At 32.7% G+C, this 22,541-nt stretch overlaps 1 protein-coding gene across 1 annotated transcript in view; it reads right to left on the bottom strand.

Moving 5' to 3' along the window:
- The window catches only part of LOC134717896 (GTPase IMAP family member 8-like), a 61,924-nt gene that overhangs the window by 28,383 nt on the left and 11,000 nt on the right, over positions 1-22,541 (bottom strand). Inside the window, exons 3-4 of the mRNA XM_063580394.1 lie at positions 9,014-9,071; positions 7,825-8,452 (exon numbers count right to left, since the gene is read on the bottom strand). Coding sequence (XP_063436464.1) covers positions 7,825-8,452; positions 9,014-9,071 — 686 coding nt within the window. The remainder of the gene's footprint in view (positions 1-7,824; positions 8,453-9,013; positions 9,072-22,541) is intronic.

Genomic DNA, 22,541 nt, shown 5'->3' with positions numbered 1-22,541 from the left:
TGTGGTATAATTGCAAGTCAAATAACTTTGACAAAAGTTCAAATGAAGTTGATGTAATCTTTTATAGGATTCAACAATGAGACAGTACGTACCGTATCGTCGGCTATGTAAGACCCCGATATGAAAAATATAAAACAGTTGAAAAAAATTATTCAGAGAACAATTGAAGGTCTTTCCACAAGTTAGGATTGTTTTGAAGGTCAAATACAGCGTCAAATGACAGCTTATTATACGCTGAACCCAAAACAAGATGGTTTCTATACAAACCAAGATATATTAGGGACATGATTTTGTTCTTCAGGTTCAAAAAATGTTACTTCTGGTATTGTTTGATAGCTAACTTGACACCGAATCAACGAATAGCTGGTTATATATACATTTACATTATTTAAGAACAAAAAAGCTACTTCCGGTTTACAAACGGTCCCTTCCGGTTGTTTTTTAAATGTCACATTGCTTTCAACCTACTACACAAAGTCCCATGTCTTTATCATGTATACATATGAGGTTAAAGGAAAAGTTATAATCTAGAACGTTAAATTTACCTATTACCTTGAGCTCAATTTCAACCTCATTAACCGGAATCTCAAATTGAAAGACTCTCAGCCTCTATTTTATGTTGTTGATTAGTCATATTACCATATAACTTATATTAGATATAAAACGGGGAAAACTCACAGCAATGTCTGCTTACCATTTCAACTGAAATTGTACGTGTTACGACATGTCGCAACTAACAATTCTTAAAAAATATTTTTTCGATATCTTATTAGATTTCTGGAAATAATTGATAACAAACCAAAATTAAAATTTTGAACATGAACTTGACCTTTGACCTTCACCTCTTTTTCATTTTTTTTAAACAAGGACCTAAAATCAAAAGGCCCTAGGTGGCTATCATATATGGTTTTCCAGTTAAAATACATTTCATTTATATCAAATCTTGCGATACAAAAAAACAGCGAAGGAAAAAATTAAGCGCAAAGTAAAATAAAAAAAAAAAGAAATGTTCACAGTACTATTGAAGGTCTTTCCACAACTAACAATATATTTTTATTTCACGAAGAAAAATAATAAATTATAAAAAAAAAACAATATATTTTTATAAGAAAATATTAAAATTCAGTTTAGAATGTCAGTTCATATTGCTTTATGATGTATAAATATAAAATTAAAGCAACGGTCAAACTCTAGAACGTCAAATCAACCAAAAACCTTGACCTTTATGTCAAGGTCATTGACCAAGAACATCAAATAAAAAGACCATACGTCTTTAATATGTATGGTTAATGATTATTATCATTTTACGAATAATTCTAAATATGAGATGGACCGACACTTCAAGTTTTTGTCTACACACCCTTTCAACAAAAATTTACATGTAACGACCTGTCGCAACTAACAATTTAGTAAAAGTAATTTCTCGATCTTGCATAAGGTTCATAAAAATAAGTGAAAATAAGCCAAAATTAAAATTTAGAAAATGACCCTGTTATTTGACCGTGACCTAATTTTTTAACCAAGGATCTTAAATCAAAAGACCCTATGTCTCTATCACTTATAGTTTACCAGTTAGAAATGCATATCACTTATATCATAACAAATAGTCAAAATTCGCATAATTTTATGGAGTCTCCAGATAGCTGCGGTGGGAATCAATCAATTCATCCTTAGTACATAATTTGTTAAAATAAATTTGTCTGTTTCTTAAACTGTTGCGACATAAATAATAACAACACAAACAGTGTTCGGGGAGATAACTCTCACATGAAAAAGGTTTTGGTTACGCGGTGTTATTAACTGTTCAATATTATATACCTTATGTGTAAGCGAAATCTTGGAAAACAAAAACATAATGAAAAAAAATAATAATTCAAAACCAAATGTTCAAAGAACAATTAAAGGGTTCTACCAGTAAAGATCTATTTTGATATGACAAATATTAAAATTTTGTTTTAAATGTCAATATCAGCGTCAAATGAAAGCTTTTTGAACGCCGATTCCAAAGATACATGGTTTCGATATAAAAGGATATAATTAAGGGAGATATGTTTTACTTCCGGTTTTAAAAATGTTACTTCCGGTATTGTTTTATAGTTAACTTGACACTGATTTCGCAAATATATGGTTTAAAACATTAGATGGACAACAGCTTCTATTATTTGTCTAACGCCCTCAAAAAATTAACATGTTGCAACTAACAATTTAGGTAAAATAATGTGTCGATATCTTATAAGCTTAAGGTTAGTAAAAATAAGTCAAAACAAGTCAAAATCAAAATTTAGAATATGACCTTGACCTTTCACCTTGACCTTGTTTTTATTGACCAACGATCTTAAAATCAAAAGACTCTAGGTCTCTGTCAATTATGGTCTACAAGTTAGAAATGCATATCACTTATATCATATTCACAAGGGGGTATAACTCTAATATGGGTGCTCTGAATAGCTTCGGGTAAAACTTATCAATTCATCCTGAGGATATAACGAGCAATTTGGTGAAATAAATTTGTCTGTTTTTAATGCGGTTTCGACGTATTAGTAATAACAAACAACAAACATTGTTCGGGGGAGATAACTCTTACATTGGAAAGATTATGGTTACGCTATGTCAGTTTCAAAAGCATATTAACTGTTCGATATCATATACCATATGTCTGAACAACATCGTGCGAAATAAAATAAAAAAACAGCGACGGAAAAAAAGTTGTCGGAAGAAAGAAAAAAAGTAATCAGAGCAAAAGCAATAGCTCTTTCAACGGATTGTTGGAAACACTTACCAATATTCAGAACAAAATCAATATGTCTTTCCACTGAAAGGTGGACAGTTCTAAAAAATAACCATCAGAAGAAAACCAATAGGTCTATATACTGAAAAGTGTAAGGACCTAATAATAATAATAAAAAAAAACCAGATGCTATTTACAAAAAGTGTTGTAAATGTCACTCCTTGATGAGATGATTTTCCATTATGACAAAAGTGTGTTAGAAATCATATCTGATATTCTTCCTCAGTCATAATAACCTTCCATCATTACCGAACTGAACAAGGAAATAACATGACGGTGCCATATACAATGCAGTAAATGCTTACTCTTCCAGAGCACCTGATTTCACTCCCGGTTTTTAGAGGAGTTCGTTTTGTTTCTTGTTTATTAGTTATAAATGTTGATGTAAATGTCTTTTGTTTTTTTTAGTCTGTTAACTCCGGCTTTGTTTTGGTTGTTCTTTGTATTTGTCTCTTCAAACTGATATATTTTTTCAATGGAATAGTCTGAAAAAAAGATACTTCCAGTTAAAATACGGTCATTACCGGTTGACCTTGTACATGATGAAATGTCTACAAATAAATGCAGAATACTTCATTGTAACATAATGAACAAGACAGAATTTTTAGCAAAGGCAAAATTCTAGAACGCCAAATTGGCTTTTGACCTAGACCTCAATTTCAAGGTGATAGATCATTGATCACAAATCAAAATATCCCATGTCAAACACTTGTTTGGTTGTGGAGTAATACTGATTTCAAATACAAAAGGGTAGATAACTCCTTCAAAGGTGACTAAACACTTTGACGAAAAGGGGTTGAAGTAACGCCATATCGTTTACAAATTTTTGGCAAACACATCATATGATTAACTGTTATGGTTTCTTTGATCAAGATAACATGCAAAATTACCTTGACCTCAATTTCTTCAACATGGACCCAGGACTTCATAGCAAAAAACGTTAGGCCTCTACGACTTCTAATGTATGAATTTATCCGACATATCAGCTTTTTTTCCATTTTTATAGGGAAATAACTCCCTTAAGATATTATCCGATCACTCCAGCTCAAATTAACCAAACCATTCTCAAGATTAGACGATCAATTTGGCGTAAACAGTTTGTTAAAAAAAAAATACGGTTCAGAGACATAAAGATAACAAGCAAAAGAGGAGGCAGGGAGATAGTTCCTATAAGAATAAGTTTTCGGTTACATAGGGTGAGTTTTGAAACTCCCATTACTGTACAACATCATTAGCCAAACTTCCTTTCCATATACAGTCAAACCTGATTAAACCGGACCCTGAAAAAACCGGTTTTCTGTCCATTCCGGCCGAAAATGAAAGTCCCATATTTATCTATTCAAAGTCTTTGTTAAAATACCCTTTGTAAACCCTGTGTATTCCGAATTCCGGTCTATTAATGAAGTCCCATAACTCTTAATTACATTAATTATTACCTGTCAAAACCGGTTTGTCTAATTAATTTCAATGATCGATAATATGCAATCAAAACATATTTGATAATCAATTAGTCAGGTGTGAAACTGTGAACCTACACTCGAACAGTAGTGAACTGTATTATTTATTAAAACATTTTATACTTGTCAAATAAACGAAAAGACACACCGAATATATATCTCGGATTGAACTTACGTTTTAACTTGGATAAACAAATTAAAATCGCGGAGTAAGAAATTAACATCGTGATTTCGAAATCCTGGGTTCCCTGTTGTGAACCCCTAAACAAATGACCTTGAAAATGGAAAACACCCGGATGACAACAATCAATGGATATTGTACACTGTACGACAACGTTTCGAAAGTGATGAAATTACGTTTGATAATATTCTGGCTTTTTAATCGGCCATTCCAACATTTCAAATTATTGATCATGGGAGTAAATCGAAACTTTCGTCTTACAATCCAAACAACGCGATCATTATGATGCAAATGCAAACAATGAAAAACGAAGTGAAAGTTTTTTTAATTTATCAGATATAATTTACAATCAGAGAGAACTTTCACATGCAAAATGTGGGACGTTACAAGTCATAACGGTCAAAAAGGAAACCTGAATAAACCGGCTCACTGTCTAAACCGGCCCTTTTTCATAGTCCCGTAGCCAGCCGGTTTAAACAGGTTTTACAGTATTCTGAAACAAAACAAAAAGGATCTCTGACGGCGGTAAAAAAAAATAATCAGAAGAAAATAACAAGGTGTTTCCACGAAAAGTTGAGAAACCAAATAATAATTAAAAACCAGAGAACAATAGAAGGGTTTCCACCAATAAGGCTATATTTTGATAAGAAATAGTGAAATTTGGTTTTAAATGTCCGTTTTTCTACGTTCACCAACATTTTTTACGACACCATGTTGTCTTGCAAAAGGGGTTATTGTTTCCCAAAATGGTAAAACCTGAATATCAAAGTGTTTTTTTTCTGCAAAGTCATGTCGCTATTTTCTTCGTTTATTTGAGTATCGATTTCTCTTATGTTTTTGTCATGCTATAACCGTTTTGACCTTGATTCCGAATTGCAAATAACGCTTCCTTTTTTTCTTGTAAAACAAAGTATTGTAGATGTATATATATATATAAATAGTATGTGTTTCTGCTTTATGTAAAATCATTGCATTTAATAAGGCTTGAAACTATTTAGAAGGTACATGTACGTCAGAGAGAAAGAAATGTAATTCGTATTTTAATGCGATATATAGTAAAAATACTTTTATAAATTCCTTATTTTCTGAAACTGTAATATGTGTGCATGTAATTTGTTGGTAAGTCTTAGTTTATGTCCATGTTATTGTATGGTTGATTATAGCTTGTGTAATAAGTATTTGTTTGCTTAATATTGTTTTCTATATAAAATTTGATATTCAATTGATTGGAATTAATAAGCCAAAACTCTACGGCCTAGATCAAAAGACAATAGTTATGGACTGCTCACGTGTTTCTTGCAAAACTTAGTTATCGTTATCAATGTCAAAGTTCAAGGTCAAATGAAGGTCGAAACTCTGAGAGCACACCACTTCTTGGTGATACATCATTATGTCAAAGACGTAAGGTATAGGTCAAAAAACAAAGTTATTGCCTGGTTGTGTTTTTGGCAAAACGAATACATTAAGTTGATCTCGAGGTCAAATGTTAAGGTCATATGAAGGTCACTATGAAACAAGACACCTAACCATATGACTATACATCCACATATCAAGTATCTAAGGTCTCTATCATAAGAATAAAACGTTAGGGCCCATATAAATATATACAAATCAATTCTGCTACCTTCAGGTGTCGAATGTTTACAAGAAAGAGGCGGTGTATTCTGACAAATTTAATATCGTACAAGGTGAAAAAATGGTCTTTACCGGAAATAATTACGTCAAATCATAATAAGAAGCAACTTAAATTTGAAAAAAAAACAGAATACGATTCAAAATCCACTGCTTGTCGGCCAAGAAAAATTGAAAGTTTGGATGCTAGTTCTGTTGTTTACGTATAATTATAATACAACGTGCGTCTTTTGCTTTGTAAACACCACCGTGTAAAATTCTCGATATATCGATACTTAGCAAAGACCTAGAAATATACTTCATACTAATGGTTGTTACAATATACCTTCCACGTAAATCCACATATGATTGAACCTATTTGCAAACGCTTTGCAGAATTCATTGTATAAGCTATTATTGTCAAAAATACAAAAATAGGGAAACAACAGTCAAAATTCTGTCAAAATTTTAATCACTATAAAAACAAGCAAATATATCAACAAATATAAACACAAAAAGGTATATACACAAAGCACATTAGAAGGTTAAACTGTAGCGAACAGTCTAGTACACATTCATTTTTAAAACAGCTACAAGTAACTAAAAAGAAGTAGCTCCGGTAAGGGCCAATTTTTGCTTCAAATTCTAAGTTCACCGGACAAAAGATTTTGGACACTTTTCAGATAGATTGGCAACACGGAGGATGAAATCTCAAAATAACATGTTTAATCCCGCCGCATTTTTGAGCATGTCACAAGTCAAGAGCCTCTGACATGTCTGACCTTCGTTAGGCTTGTTTGATTTTAAATTTTAGTTTCATATGTATATTTAGGAGTTTAGTATGACGTGTATTATCACTGAACTATTTGTTTAGGGGCCAGCTGAAGGGCGCTTCTGGTTGTGGGAATTTCTCGTTACAATGAAGACCTATTTGGTGCCATTGGCTCGTGTCTGATAAACGGTAGGATTGTTGTCTTTTTGACACATTCCCCATTTCCATCTCAATTTTATTAATTAGCACCAACATATTGTAACCAACTCATCAACACTATTTCGTCACAGAAATTCTCTGCTCCAGATTGTTGTATTTGTTCAAACAACTGTGAGCACATACTAACCTTCAAATACAACAAAGTTATTGCTATGCGTTGCAAATAAATAAATGATTAATGTTATTCATGTTCGCGAAATTATGTTATATTCTTTTGTATTTTAACTAAGTGAGCTCATTGATGTATTTCCGGGATCAGTCGTAATCATCGGTAGTCTGCTCAGCGTAATCTCCGCCTCGAAATATAGTAAAGTTAGGTTCAAAGAAGAAGTCAAGGTGCATAAAAAGTCTATTTACTTGGAATTGAAAAAAAAAACCAAAAAAAAACATGTCAACATGGTCAATGCATTCTGGCTGGAAATCAAGATGTTGGCTAACTTTTTTACAAACATGTATATAAATAATTTTACGCTGATTATCATTCGATTTAGATCCATTTATCCAAATAAAATGAACGTTTGAATAAACTTTTAATGAAAACAAAGTGTAAGCGCTAAAAAATATATGTATTACTCTTGCATTTTTATTTTGCAATGTCGTAACTTCTCCAAAACGGCCCCAATAAACTGTGCAAATTACGTCATTCAATCAACGAAACGACACCGTTGTGCAAAATGATTCACAAAATTAGGGATCATTTTAACTTTATCTCTTGAAATGTTCATTATAATCGGATATTTATTGATATTGATTATCGTTTCCTGCAATTTGTCTTCTGCGTGTTTAGATAGCTTGCAGCTGGCGAATTCCTGTTTTCTTTGGTCCATTGACTTTGTAATTTTGTTGATAAGGTCATCAGTGTTGTCCTCATCATCGTTTTTTCGTAGAATGATTAAATCATCCTCCTTCTTACCGGTAAGTGCAAGCAGATGTTCAAAGTCGAATTCGTGTCCCTTTTCACTTTTGAGCTGGTCGTATCTAGTTAATGTTAATACAATAAAATCAGAAATGTCCTTGAAATATCGTTTGTAAGGCTCTAAAACTTCTTCATAGCGTTCAACAGATGAAGTTGCTGAAATGCACACAAGAAACGCGTGTGGTCCTGGTGCCGATAAAGCTATAGCCTTTTTTATTTCACATTCTACATCCTCTCTTCTTTGTCCAGTGTTGACATTTGCTGGTGTATCAATGATATCAATCTTGTAAGTTTTTGAATCCTTTTCCCATGTCAGTGTTCTAAGTGTCGATTTTTTAGTTTCTGAGTTTGCATAGCACGACGTTTTAAATCCTTTTTTGTTTTTCAGTAAGTGATTTCCTGCAGAACTTTTACCAGATCCAGTAGCTCCAAGGAGAATAATTCTGAATTCATTTTCGGGAGGTTTTGTTTCTGTTAATCCATCCGCATGAAACGGTTTTTCCTTTTTCTAAACATAATGAATTCATAAATTAATTATATAAATAGTGTTATATTTCCCCGACCATTTTGAGTTGAAATTATGAAAGCGTTCAATTTCTTCTTAAATCTAATATACAAAACGATGTGACTCCTATATGATCTACTTAACATCAAACGATGGTTTTAAAATGTATGCCAATTCCTCTGGAAAGACATAGTATGTTCCTTTTTGGTGTAAAGTATCGGCCTATCCTCGCTCCCAACCAAATATATAGAGGCCATGCATTTTTTTTTCTCGGTCAAACACAATACTGTAAACCAACTTATTTTCGCGAGCGATTTATTTTCGCGACTTTCGCGGTTAGAAAAATAACGCGAAAATAAATCGTCGCGAATATGCAAACCTTGGATTTTTTCATATTAAACTTCATCAAGTAAATCAGAAAATCGCGAAATTAAATAGCCGCGAAGTGGTCAAGAAAGGGTAAAACGAAGTATCCGCGAAAATAAGTTGGTTTACAGTAAGCTGAAGTTTCATTTTTGAATAAACAATATAAGAACTCATATAAAGACACAAGTTGATACTTACGTATATCATTACACTGTTTTTGCCTGTTGATTTCGTGGCTGCATCAGTACTCTGGCACCTGACAAATATTATTTTTATATATATTACGAGAAAAAAAGCTAATGACAAATAAAACTTTGTTCGGAAAAAAAGCAAACATTTAAATTTCTATGTGGCGTTATGTTAAAGCAAGTTTTATTTGTATATAGAGGTTTATTAAGTTGGTTAATTGAAAAGTGACGCAGATTTGAATCAACAATATATTTTCTGGATCCTTTGGACGACGGAAATAGACATACAAATATACTATGATTAATCAAGGCATATTTGATTTATTGATTATAATAAGTAGAATAACTTTTTAAACTTTGACAATCATAATCTAAATCACGGGTGTCATTCGGTTTATCGAGAGAAATGAGCGTGAAAGAATATCTAACGGCTGTCAAGTATTGAGCAACGATCGTGAAATATCTGGTAACGGATCGTGAAAGACATTTAATGGGAATTCTTAGTCAGAATCTTTAAAAATATTGCTTAATTTTCAAAACGCGGAACAAGTCCGAATACAAAAATATGTCTGTCAAAATGGTTTAACTTCCCCAACATAATTGTGAAATAAGAAAGAGAAAATATGCAGTACTTTATGAACAAAAAACACAAAAGGCGCAATGCATGTATATGCAATTAATTACAAATAACACGCTTTTTGTTACTATAATGGTCATGTTTCAGTTCATCGTGATATATTTGAAATGTAATCTTTGGAGTATCTGATAGTACAGTAAAATTAAGATATATTCTGCTCTTAAAAGCATTAATTTGTATATGAAAACCTTGAATTTGTTGAATATCCATCAAACTTGATCGTGAAAGATCAGGCAACGCATTATTTTGATCGTGAAAGATAATGCGTGATCAGACTTATTACTAGTAATCAAACATCAGTATTTCTTTTACCATTTGATAAGCCTGAAACTGGTTGAAGCCTGTAACTATTTTGATAAGGATGAACATTTAAGCTTTCTTTTTTTTATCTAACGCTTTACATCGAAAGTTAAAAAACAACAACTAAAACATCTCTAGATAAGTTTGAAAGATTCAGCTCTGAAAATCGGTCAAGTGCAATTCATGCAGACTGACTCTACTTACTAATAGCCACAAATATGGATATTCAACGTTTAAACCAAAATGATATCCATCAAACAAAAAATTACAGCAAAACAGCATCTTTCATGAGTAGTTTGAGATTGAACGATACCCAACATTTTGTGCAACAGTACTTTCTTAAGTTCTGTATATACAACGCAGATGTGGATTGATTTAACTATATACTACAGACTATAGAATACCAAATCGCAAATGCTGTAATGTCTCGTCTGCTTTACTTATGATAGTTAATGTTATGGAACGTCTATCATATCAAGTGTTTTACTAGAAGTGTCAAATGCGCTTAATGCGCTTAATGTATTTTTGTCCATCTGATGAATTAAGCCTTTTCAATTGATTTTTATAGTTCGTTCTTATATTGTACAGTTATACCACTGTCCCAGATTCGGGGGAGGGTTGGGATCCCAATAACGTGTATAACCCCGCCACATTTTTAATGTATGTGCCTGTCCAAAGTCAGGAGCCTGTAATTCAGTGGTTGTTGTATGTTTATGTGTTACATATTTGGTATTCGTTCATTTTTTTATACAAATAAGGCCGTTAGTTTTCTCGTTTTAATTGTTTACCATTGTCACTAAGTGGGCCTGTTATAGCTGACTATTCGGTATGGGTTTTGCTCATTGTTGAAGGCCGTAAGGTGACCTATAGTTGGTTATGTCTGTGTCACTTTGGTCTCTTGTGGATAATTGTCTCTTTGGCAATCATACCACATTTTTTTTTTAAATTATGATTGTCAATGGTTAACAAAAAGAGTGCAAGGTCAGATGAACCATGACATACAGATCTCTACAATAAAATCAACGGTACCAATTGTGTTGCACCAGATGCGCATTTCGACAATACACGTCTCTTCAGTGATGCTCGGGGCCAAAATATTTGAAATCCAACGCATATATAAAAGATGAAGAGCTATAATCCAAAAGGTCCAAAAAGTATAGCCAAATTCGTAAAAGGAATCAGAGCTTTGCATGAGGGAGATACATTCCTTAATTTATAATAATTCCTAATATTTTGTAACAGCAAATTTCAATAACACAAAAAATCCGTATTTTCATGCCAGTATCGAAGTACTGGCTACTGGGCTGGTGATACCGTCGGGGACTAATAGTCCACCAGCAGAGGCATCGACCCATTGGTAGTAATAAAATCAACGGTACCAATTTTGTTGCACCAGATGCGCATTTCGACAATACATGTCTCTTTAGTGATGCTCGGGGCCAAAATATTTGAAATCCAACGCATTTATAAAAGATGAAGAGCTATAATCCAAAAGGTCCAAAAAGTATAGCCAAATTCGTAAAAGGAATCAGAGCTTTGCATGAGGGAGATACATTCCTTAATTTATAATAATTCCTAATATTTTGTAACAGCAAATTTCAATAACACAAAAAATACGTATTTTCATGCCAGTACCGAAGTACTGGCTACTGGGCTGGTGATACCATCGGGGACTAATAGTCCACCACCAGAGGCATCGACCCAGTGGTAGTAATAAAATCAACGGTACCAATTTTGTTGCACAAATATCCCGTAGACCAAATAAATGTGTTCCGATCCTTACAGTGCCTTAGAAACTGACAAATATACAAGTTATGCTGGCCAATTAATTCGAAACATAAGGTCAAAAGTATATGAACCCTGACCGACAGCCAGCCATGGACATCTTTCTATCATTCAATATATCAAATACAATTGACGTCATTATGATCATTTATGAAACATGCAAACAGACATGTACACCATACACGAAATGCCATGGCGCTATAGCATACAGGTATATATCCAAAGGCTAGACAACATAAAACGAGCATTGTCGAATGATGCATGACAATGGGTTCAATGTCAGTTGAAACCTTGCAGAAGTCGAAAATGTACACCTCACAATCATAACAACAGACAATTATTCTAAAGCTTAGCGAATCCGCGATACGGTCTTGACCACAAAAATGAATCTTCATCCATGAAATAAGGCAAATTCGGGGTCAGGTGAATCCTGTCTGACGGACATGTAGTTTATAGGATCCAATATACCAAATGTGGATATCCTATAACTCGTGATAAGTGGGTACTTCACATGATAATAAAAAGCTTCATCCTACAATCATCCACATATTTTACATTTCATTTTCTGAAAATATTCATACTTTGAAAAGCTTAGACCTATTGAAGATGTTGACCTATATAGCTTTTCTCAATACCAATAACCAATATTGACTATGATATATCTATAATACTAAAATTACGAGGTCCAATTTGTCAGCCGTCATCACGTAAAAACGACGAATCGCAGAATTTAATATTATATATAACTAATATAGTACAAATATGTAGATTAAAAATTACACCCCTCCAGGCCTTTTTGTTTTCCACGTTATTAATATTGCCAATAATTAAGAAGTTCCGAGTCGAGTCCGCTACCGATACCAATAGTATATTCACCTGTTACCTATAACCTTACCTGTACGTTCCGCATCTGACAGGCGCACCACCAAACAGTGTTTTCAGGATTAATATGCTATATACACGGGTCAATCATAATCACATCTATAGTCGAGATTCACGTTGATAGTAAACATGCATATTTAGAGTATAAATATGGTATATTAGTATATATATGGTACAAATAAGTGATATTTATCGAAAAATTTGAGATTTATGATAATAAGGGGGAGGGACTATGTGGGGCTCATACAGGATCCTGTCCACAAGCACCTGTGCTAAAATAAGGCTTGCACATAGTTATATACTTTAATTCATTCACGGACCCGTGATCTCACGGGTGTGTTCTAGTTTGAAGAAAAATTAGAACATCTTCGTAGCATCAGATCTTTCACGATCCTTTTCATGATCTTCAAAAATACGGTACATGATCTTTCACGATCCAAAAAATCCATTTTTGTGCAAATAGTTCTTTTTTTACCAAGTTTCATATTATGTTTATACAAATAACTATAAGAACCATTTGATTAATTCAAATAGAATGCCCTTATTCGTATTAAAGTAGGTTTTCTAGTCGAATTTGTGACAAAAAATCATGTTTTTTTACATTTTTTATGTGATTGAAATGTCGAGAAGCAATCTGCCTTTTGTTGTTTTGTAATAACTATGTACTTTTAAAACTGGATATTCTGACATACTGATCATAATGTTGAACCATTTTGACAGACAGTTTTATTTTGTCGTAAATTTGTCTGTGTAATTAATTTAATTAGAATATGTTTTGACCTTTCATATGTCTTCTCGATTAAATGTCTTTCACGATCCGTTACCAGAACTTTCACGATCGTCGCTGAATACTTGACCGCCGTTAGATATTCTTTCACGCTCATTTCTCTCGATAAACCGAATGACACCCGTGTAAATGCTACTAAATCCGTTAGTTTAAGCTTACTTGGCTTTAGTTTGCTGGATCCATGCAGTATACCATTTACGAACTTCATAAGGAATAGTCTGATACTGCAAATAGTTCAGTGCTGCATATGACGATGCAGAAAATATGCCAGTGCATACAACTTTAACGTACATTCCTTGTTTACCTAAAACAACACACTTGATTTGTAAATAGATATTCCAACTAAATCGAGAAATTTAATCTGACTCATTGTTAATGTTTCTTACAGATGTTTGTTTAGTGATGTGAATCGCTCCTGTATTTAGTCCTCCACCTTACGTATCACAAAACACACACTAGCCTTACGTCTAGTTATAGCTTATATTAGAAACATACATCGCTAGAATAAAAACAACCATTTGATTAGAAAAACCGAGTTTTCTAAGAAGAAAAAAATTCGCAGAGATATTAAACCATATTCAAGATCAGACACACCAACATAGTTGAATGATCCAACAATTTTCCTTTAAATAGAAAAAGTCGCACACTATCTCAGTCGATATTTAGTGCCAATTTTCATAAGGGATTTCGTCAAAATAACAGATAGAGGTTAATCATAGTATGAGGGTTGTCACACATGTTCAATTAAAAAACAAAACAAATTATCAGTGAGTTAATCGAGCAAACAAACGAATGGTTTGTTGCAGACGACATTCAAGTCAAACTGTATATGCTATATAGAGTGAAGAGTTTTTTTGCGATGTCTGCAAAGAAGGATTTTGTGGCATTGTCTGCGAAAGTTCGGTGCAGATGGTCGTTGATCCGTATTTGTCCTTCTTGTAAGCGCATGGTATTATTATGGTCTGGGATGTATAACTAACTATGAGGTCGGACAAACAACTTGTTTCAAATAGAAAAATGCATTAAAACAAATTGACATTATTCAAATAAAACATTTCGCAAGAGGTTGTTATTCATTTTCAAAAAATGTGTTCGGGATTATTAAAGAAATCGGGCCTTATCTAACCAGCTCAAAAATCTTACTTTTATATCATCAAAATTCTTTTGGTGACAATGAAAAGTTGCAAAACCTTACTTTAACATGAAGAAATGAAAAGGAATGAGCAGATGAAATTTTCATTATATACATGTACGACCAATATTGAAGATGGTAATACCAAATGACCATGGCTCCATGAATCCGATTACAGAAAAACATTTTCTTCCTTCCATGACGTTATTGGGCAAAATTATTTTCTGGGGGACACCATTTACCAAAGAACGGTAATTTTAAAAAACAGAAGTTCAAACTAATAATGCTGAACTCTCATTAAAAGATTATTACAATGTTTGCCATCAATTTGTTTTAAAAATCATACAATTTCTTAATTTATTGGTAAATCGAAATTCGGCCCCATGAGAAATCGGTCAAATTTATACATCGTGTTTGTGGATAGATGTTCTTGTGTTCTGTTAAATTGTTTCTTTTGAATTGTTAAAGGATGCAACAGACGCACTGACCAGAAAACATAATGCCCCTCTTTATTCGTAGCTTGGGCATAAACACAAACCAAGAATATTTCAAGTTAAAGTGGTAGACTGTTTATAATACATCGTGATTCTATGTTCATGACACCATAAGCAACACAAAGGGTACCAAATCATGTGGAGCAGGATCTGCTTACCCTTCCTGAGCAACTGAGATCGCCCCTAGTTTTTGGTTTTTGGAGCTGTCAAACAGATTTATAGACCCTTTCACAACAAATTATTTAAATTGCAGGTGAAAGATGCTCAATTGATTTTATAAAAAGTCCACAAAAAAGTTTCCAACACTATAGCATTTTTGTTTTATTTTGCAGTCATTGTTTTAAAGAAACGATTACAAAAGGAGGTCGGAGTAAAACCCGTATGCTTTCCATATCCCCCTTTTCCCTATATCAGCACTTTGTCATCTCGAATATTCCATATCCTCTCTTTTTACAGGCAATATCCTTAATTCCCTCTTTTTGTAACCCTGTTTATTCGTCCACTTCCAAAAGGCGTGGTATCCCCTCAAATGAGTAATCAGGCTTTATACAAGTTTCATTTATGGACTCTAATTAAACTTCATTGAGTAAGATATGTTTTGGTGAAGGATTTCTTCTCCAATCTTGCTTTGACCAGCTGTTCCACCTTTAAAACATCTTTAGCAAGTCAAACTTTGTAAAAAATATAATTTTCCATTGATTTTTACTTCCTTTTTGTGATTTTAGTTTTTTTTAGTCCATTTTTGTCTTGTATGTTCATACTACATGTTCTATCGTATTTCTGTGATCGGAGTGCACGCCAAACCCCTGGTCCTGCTGAAGATAATAGTACACGCGCTCCCGCAAGCACATGCGAACTTTAATGCACGGACAAATTATCTTCGCACTATTCGTCCGGCTAGCTTGACAAATTGCCACTCATTACTTTTTAAGAATGCATGAGTCATATTGAACTTCAGCTGAGCACATTCATATCTTGCGGCAATGAACTGTTTATGTGTACCACTGTCACAATTTTGTTGTTGATACGTGATATCAATTAGAATGATAATTGAAGAACAATAATTACATATCAATGCAGAACAACAAACTATATAATCGTTGATCGTAAATATATATTGTATAGTTTGCGTTGATACATTTGATAAACTTTACCTTTGAGCAAGTTTGCAAATTTCTGTATCCCTGTATACATGTTGGTCTTGTGTTCGGTCTTTTTCCTTTTAAAAGTACACTTCTGAGGAGCCAAACAATTCTAGAATTAATTTTTTTTCTTATCCTGATTTTTGAATTTATAAGACTGTAATAAATAATTGGTGAAGAACAAATCATATGGTGGTGCACTTTTTTTTTTGCTACGGCCCTTTGAAAATGCCCAATTTTGATGATTTCCCCATCTTTCATCGATTTTTACATTTTTTGGGGCTGTTATCCTGAAAAAATCACAGCTCCAAAATTAAACCTTTTTTTTCATACTTTCTACAATGATGAAGTGGGCCAATCTGCAAAGAACTTTATGTAGGTGTTAATATAAGAAAGTTTTATCATATTTTGACGCTTTTTTGTGTAAACCTAACCATGGTGTCAATTTTGTATTTTTGAGATTTTTCTCAGTTTTAAGAACAAGATGCAAAATATATCAACTTTTTTTATAAATGATTAAAAAAATACATATCTAACAAATTTGAAAAGACCAAAATGATATGGGATGTACATGAATCCTGTAAAATATTTTATTGTATCCCTCACCCATTATCTCAAAATTTTGGCTAAAAATACAGACTTGATTGGTCCTAAAATTTGAAAACTGGATTACTCAAAAACCTTTCATTGTAAATAAACAATTTTTTTCACAGAATTATGTTTGATTATTATATTTTTGAAATTCAATGATATTTACACCATTATCACACGTTGGTCCGTGTATATCTGCGTCCAATCGTTTTTCGTTTTCGTTTTCGTTTTTGATTTCACAAAAACTAAAATCAAAAAATTAAAGTGTTTTTATTTTTGATTTAAAAAAAACAAAAAAACGAAAGTGTATTTATTTTATCTTTCCAACACTGTTTAATTGTCATTAAAAAATGACAATGTTGTCATTTGTCATTCTTTTAAAGGTCGTTAAAGTATACATGCACAGCGGTTGTCAGATCAATACTACTTTAATCGAAGTTAATGTCGACGGATGCAAAAGTCTTTAGCAATCTAAACAATAAGGATGCGTGAGTTTACTTTTAAGTTTGGAAAGGTTAATCTAAGATGATAATACTGAAGCGTAACTAGCCTCTTTTACACTTTCGTTTTTCATTTTGGTTTTTAAGAAATCAAAAACGAAAAATGAAAACACTTTCGTTTTTTGTTTTTTGTTTTTGATATTTCAAAACGGAAAACGAATGGACGCAGATATACACGGACCTATACACGGACCCACGTTTTGGTAATAATTCAAAAACGAAATTTCAACGAGACTGAACGAGACTGAAAAGTCAGAAGAATACATCCTCAAATGAAAATCATGCATAAAACTAATATACATGCTTTCAAAGACTACCATATGAAAAAAGGTAAAAAAATAAAATAAATGTAATATTTGATTTGATTGAAAATATTGTAGGTATTTTTGAACTGATTGGTTATTGTAAGAATCTGTAAGGGTTATTATCTGAAAAAATGCCAATTTTACAGAATTGAGAGTCTTACTTACAACATTATTTACCACGTCAAAAAAGGTGAAAATAGAAAATGTTCAAAGTTATATGATTCCATCAATTTATTAAATCTATTATTTAAAACTGCACATTACACTTTTGACAAACAACTCATTAAAGAATTTCCTCTATAGTTATTTAACTCATATTAGTCTCCTGATTTTTCCCATAATTTTGTGTATCGCATTGAAAAGTTTTGTTAAAGATTTGAAGGTAACAGGGCTACTGATTTAATAATTTCATTTAAAAATGTATCAGGTCCTGAAGATTTACCTGTTCTTTTGTTTATTTGTATCAATTTTGATCTCAGATTGTATGAAAGGTTGTGTTTATATATACTGAGTGCCAATGAAAACGCAACACTTGGTTTTTCAAAAATAAAATTTATATTAGAAATGATAATCTTTCAAAATAAATTGTTCTTGAAAATTTACAATTTTAACAATAGATCGATATCAAACAAAAATGTTTCATTGTCATCTGTCAGACGCTATAGGTAAACGAATTATCCGATGTCGAATCATCAACTCACAGTCCTAACAAAACATGTTACAACCCCGTTGTGCAGCGCAATCTCGACAGCACCGTGGAACTAATCATCCCGGATGTTTAATGTGATCACGGGGAATGTTTTTCCACTTGTCCCGCATATCAAACTCAAGCTGACTGTATGATATTGGTGGTGGTTTTCATCGTCTAATCCATGTCCAATCTGATGCAAAATATGCTCGATCGGACCAAAATCGGGCGAAACACATGCATTTTGGCCAAGATTGGTGCCAAATGTCTATGTAACCACCACTAACGGTTTTTGGTACACAAAGAATGAATTTTGGTCTACAGAATTCTATATTTACGCCTTACGATCGTTTAGATGTCACTAAGGAAAGACTTTGGTGCTCTTTAACAATTTCTGCGCAAATGGTGCTTCACTGAATTTGTTTCCAAAGGATCTACCTTGACCACCATTGAACTCTAGTTACCTTTGTACACCAATTAGTGTCAATATCGAATATGTTTAAGACCAAATGTATCGGTCTGGCTGAGCTTTTCCTGCTTTTTGTACCCCGGGATGTCACTTATCATTAAATGATCCATTTTGCTTGAATTTGTGGATGATTTGGGTTATTGTAGAGGCTACAACTTCAGTCTTCTCGTAATTGTATGCAGTGAAAAGCTTCATTTCATCATGCCCAAAACTGCTTGTCGCTGGTTGTCAGAAAGTCCTGGCATTTACTCAGATGTTTATTGCATTTTTTTTAAAATAAGGGCGGGAAAATTCACGACATTAGCCAATCTTTAAATGACAAAATCGTGAAAATGGTGCGTATGTTGAAAAGCGGTGAACTCGGTTTATGTCCGTTCAAAATAATCCTTACTTCTCATTTGTTTCAAAAATCACTCAACCGTAAAGTTGTTGTCAATTGTCTTAAAAGTCATTTTAAACCAACTATATACAGTTCTTATATAAATAATTTAAAAAGTATAAGATCTTTTTGAAAAACAAAAGTGTTGCGTTTTCATTGGAACTCAGTATATAATAGAATTTTATCTTTGATGTTTTTAAATTATGTTTCTATGTGAGTTTTTTTATATTCTTTGTTGACAGAAGAGCAGCTTCTTTGTTTTGAATATGTTGTTCTAGCTCTTCTAATTATTTCAAATATTTCTTTTAGAGTTATTTCCGTTTGTGTGGCCTATTTTTATGTCTCTAGGTATTTTCCAATATTCCGCTGATTTTTTTCTACAGCAGTTTTCAGGTTTTATATTAAAGTATCTTCTTTATTTTAAACTTTTTTTTTGTTTAATTATCGTTTAAAAATAGCAGGTTTACACATATCTAGTTTGATATTTTTTATCAATATAATCTTTGGACTCTTATTTAAAACAGATGCGTTAATGAATAAGTTATTTCATAAAATTCAAGCAGATACAACTGAGTAGTCGAGGAATCAATCTCGAGATGTTTAAAAAGGGATGCAATACGGGTTAAGGTATACGACACAGGTTGGATGATACGAACTGGAATAAAGAACGTTCATGCAATATACAAAATATATAAATACTAAATATATGATATTTGATAAAAAGAAATGTAGATGGTCAAACATATAATCAACATTACATAAGGCAATGTCAGTTTTGAAATAATTTACCCACATATTGAAAAAGATTGCGCTGAATTCTACTGGTTGCTCAAAGTTAACATACGGAAAAATATTTTTAATCTTAAGTATTTAGTTTAAATATGTTTATTTATAGTGGATTGGGAAACAAGTTATTGCAACTTATATTAATCTCTTCCCACTTTGCGGGTGCGAGTGCTGCCTTGTACCGGCATTATCATGTTATCTTTCAAAATCTACATGGCTGACGTTTACGTGCAAGATATATGTCTCTCTCTTAACACGGGTAACCAATTATTGGATCCTTCGACGGACTATCATCGTGTCCTCAAGACCATACTAGCAAATGGTGTCAAGGGTTTCTGAATGGATTATAGGTAGAAACGCTGTTATAGTTTTATTCCCCACCTTGTCTAAAAAAAACGGAATCAAAGCAAAGGAAATAACAATTTTTGTTTCTGTATTAACATTTTTAATTTTAATCTTATTGTAACATTTTTATTTTAGTTTTTTTTATTAGGTCACACAAGTTCTTAAAAAAAGTTTCCAATCAACATTGATAGTTTCGTTGACTGGCATATGAGTTTGTTTGACTATTGCGCATCATTTTTCAATGACAAGTTGCGATGTGCAATCATACACACAAAGACAAGTAAGATCTTATTTTTTTAAATTGATACATGGAATAAAAAAGAAGACTTACCCTGATTCGGTGAAGTTATACGCCAGTTTGTTAATGGAATTGAACAATTTTGTGCATTTTAAACTTCTTTGTCAGAGCACTTTTTTCAAATTAAAACTAATCCCTTATGCTCAGGTATTTAAAGTAATACCCCGTGACAAGTTTGACAAATCGAAAATACTTAATATTTAAATCGCTTTCTTTGATACCTTATTGTAATACCTGAAAATGCTATAATTGTGTAATAGGTATCTGAGTGACTATCTCAAATACATGCACTGTTAGTACTTACTAGTTTCATACACATTATCGGGTCTAAATCAAACGAAATAAAACATTACTATGAAATACTCATAGATTGAAAAATTAGAAACAAAACAAAACACATACGGCGAAACAAAATTTTTGAGATATATCTTTTTAATCAAATTAATTCTTTACCTGGACCAGCAAGTACCCTGAACGAAAAGGCAGAACATTCCATCGTTCAGGAATGAAACCAGAAAAGCTTGAGCCTGCCTTAAGATTTTTTATCTATAGTTCATTCAACTATCACCATTTGGAATTCGTAAATTTTAATTAGAAAATAATGATAGAATAATGATTCCAGAAGTGATACAATCAACATGCAGCTCGATTTTAGTAAACATTTACATTTCTTACGGTAAAAAAACGAAATTGTTCCATTGAGTTCTATAACACTCTACAAAATCTATTATCCATGTTCAGCAGCCACAAAAATAAACCTTCGAGGTTTTAATAATATTGCTGCAGACGGTTCTTCAGCTTGTGATGACCTATAAAACTAACAGTAGTATACGGCTGTTCAAAATTCCTAAATCGATAGAGAAAAAAAAAAACAAATCTGGGTTACAAACTAAAACTGAAGAAACGCATCAAATATAAGAGAACTACGACACAACAGTAACACAACATACAAATGTTACACACACAGAAACGAACTATACTATAACAATGGGAATTTCCCTGACTTAGAATAGGGCATTGTAAAATAAAAATGGTGGGTTGAACCTGGTTTTGTGGCCCGCCAAACTTCCCGCTTTAATGGCGATGTTAATTATAACATTTAAATGACAACATTACATGAAAGGAATACAATACAACTTAATTGGAGGAAATATAGCACAGAGAAATAAATAATAATGAATAAGAGCCAGCAAAAAGTAACAACGTTAAAAATGTAATACGCCAAACGTGCGTTACGTCCACACAAGACCAACCAATGACTCGAAGTGACGTTAAGTCTAACAGAGCTCTTAAAGACTATTGCAAGTAATTCTGTGTTGACTAAAGATAATCTGACGAAATTTTGCTGCACATCAGATGTTCTAAGACAATAACAATCAAAACCAAGGAATACACAAAGACTCAAAATTCCAAAGGACATTTACATGAACAGTTATCATTAAAAAAAAAGAAACAAAACGAACACCACTAAAACCGGGAATGAAATCAGATGCTCCGAAATGGTAAGCATTGCCTGCACGGTATACGGCCCCCGTCGTGTTATTTCTTTGTTCCGTTCGGTTATGAAGGAAGGTTATTATGACTGAGGAAGAATGTCAGATATAATTTCTGACACACTTTTGTCATTAAGGCCAATCTACTTATGATGGCGACCGTAACATGTCTTGAGTAATAACCTTAATTTGATTGATTCATAGCCCTGTTTTAGCAACTTTGTAGAAAGCAGTATTCCCCGTGCAACAAAATCAACGTACTTTGAGCTAGCTTTAGAGTAATGTATCAATCGAGACACATATACTCCATATGCTGGTGCCTCTGGAATGTTGCTACACAGAAATGGAAAGTTGACTATAGAAAAATTAAAATCATCGTGTGTGTCGTAAATTTTTGGTATTAAACCTACCATAAGTAGTCATTTCAAGAAAAAAGGTCTGAATATGAAACATATTATCACCAGCCCAGTAGTCAGCTGTTCGGTGTTGACATGAATATCAATTATGTGGTTATTTTTTATAAAT

This window comes from Mytilus trossulus, chromosome 5, assembly GCF_036588685.1.
Source record: "Mytilus trossulus isolate FHL-02 chromosome 5, PNRI_Mtr1.1.1.hap1, whole genome shotgun sequence".
Taxonomy (NCBI): domain Eukaryota; kingdom Metazoa; phylum Mollusca; class Bivalvia; order Mytilida; family Mytilidae; genus Mytilus; species Mytilus trossulus.
The sequence above is the reverse complement of the archived record's forward strand: the minus strand, read 5'-3'. Positions and strand labels throughout refer to the sequence as shown.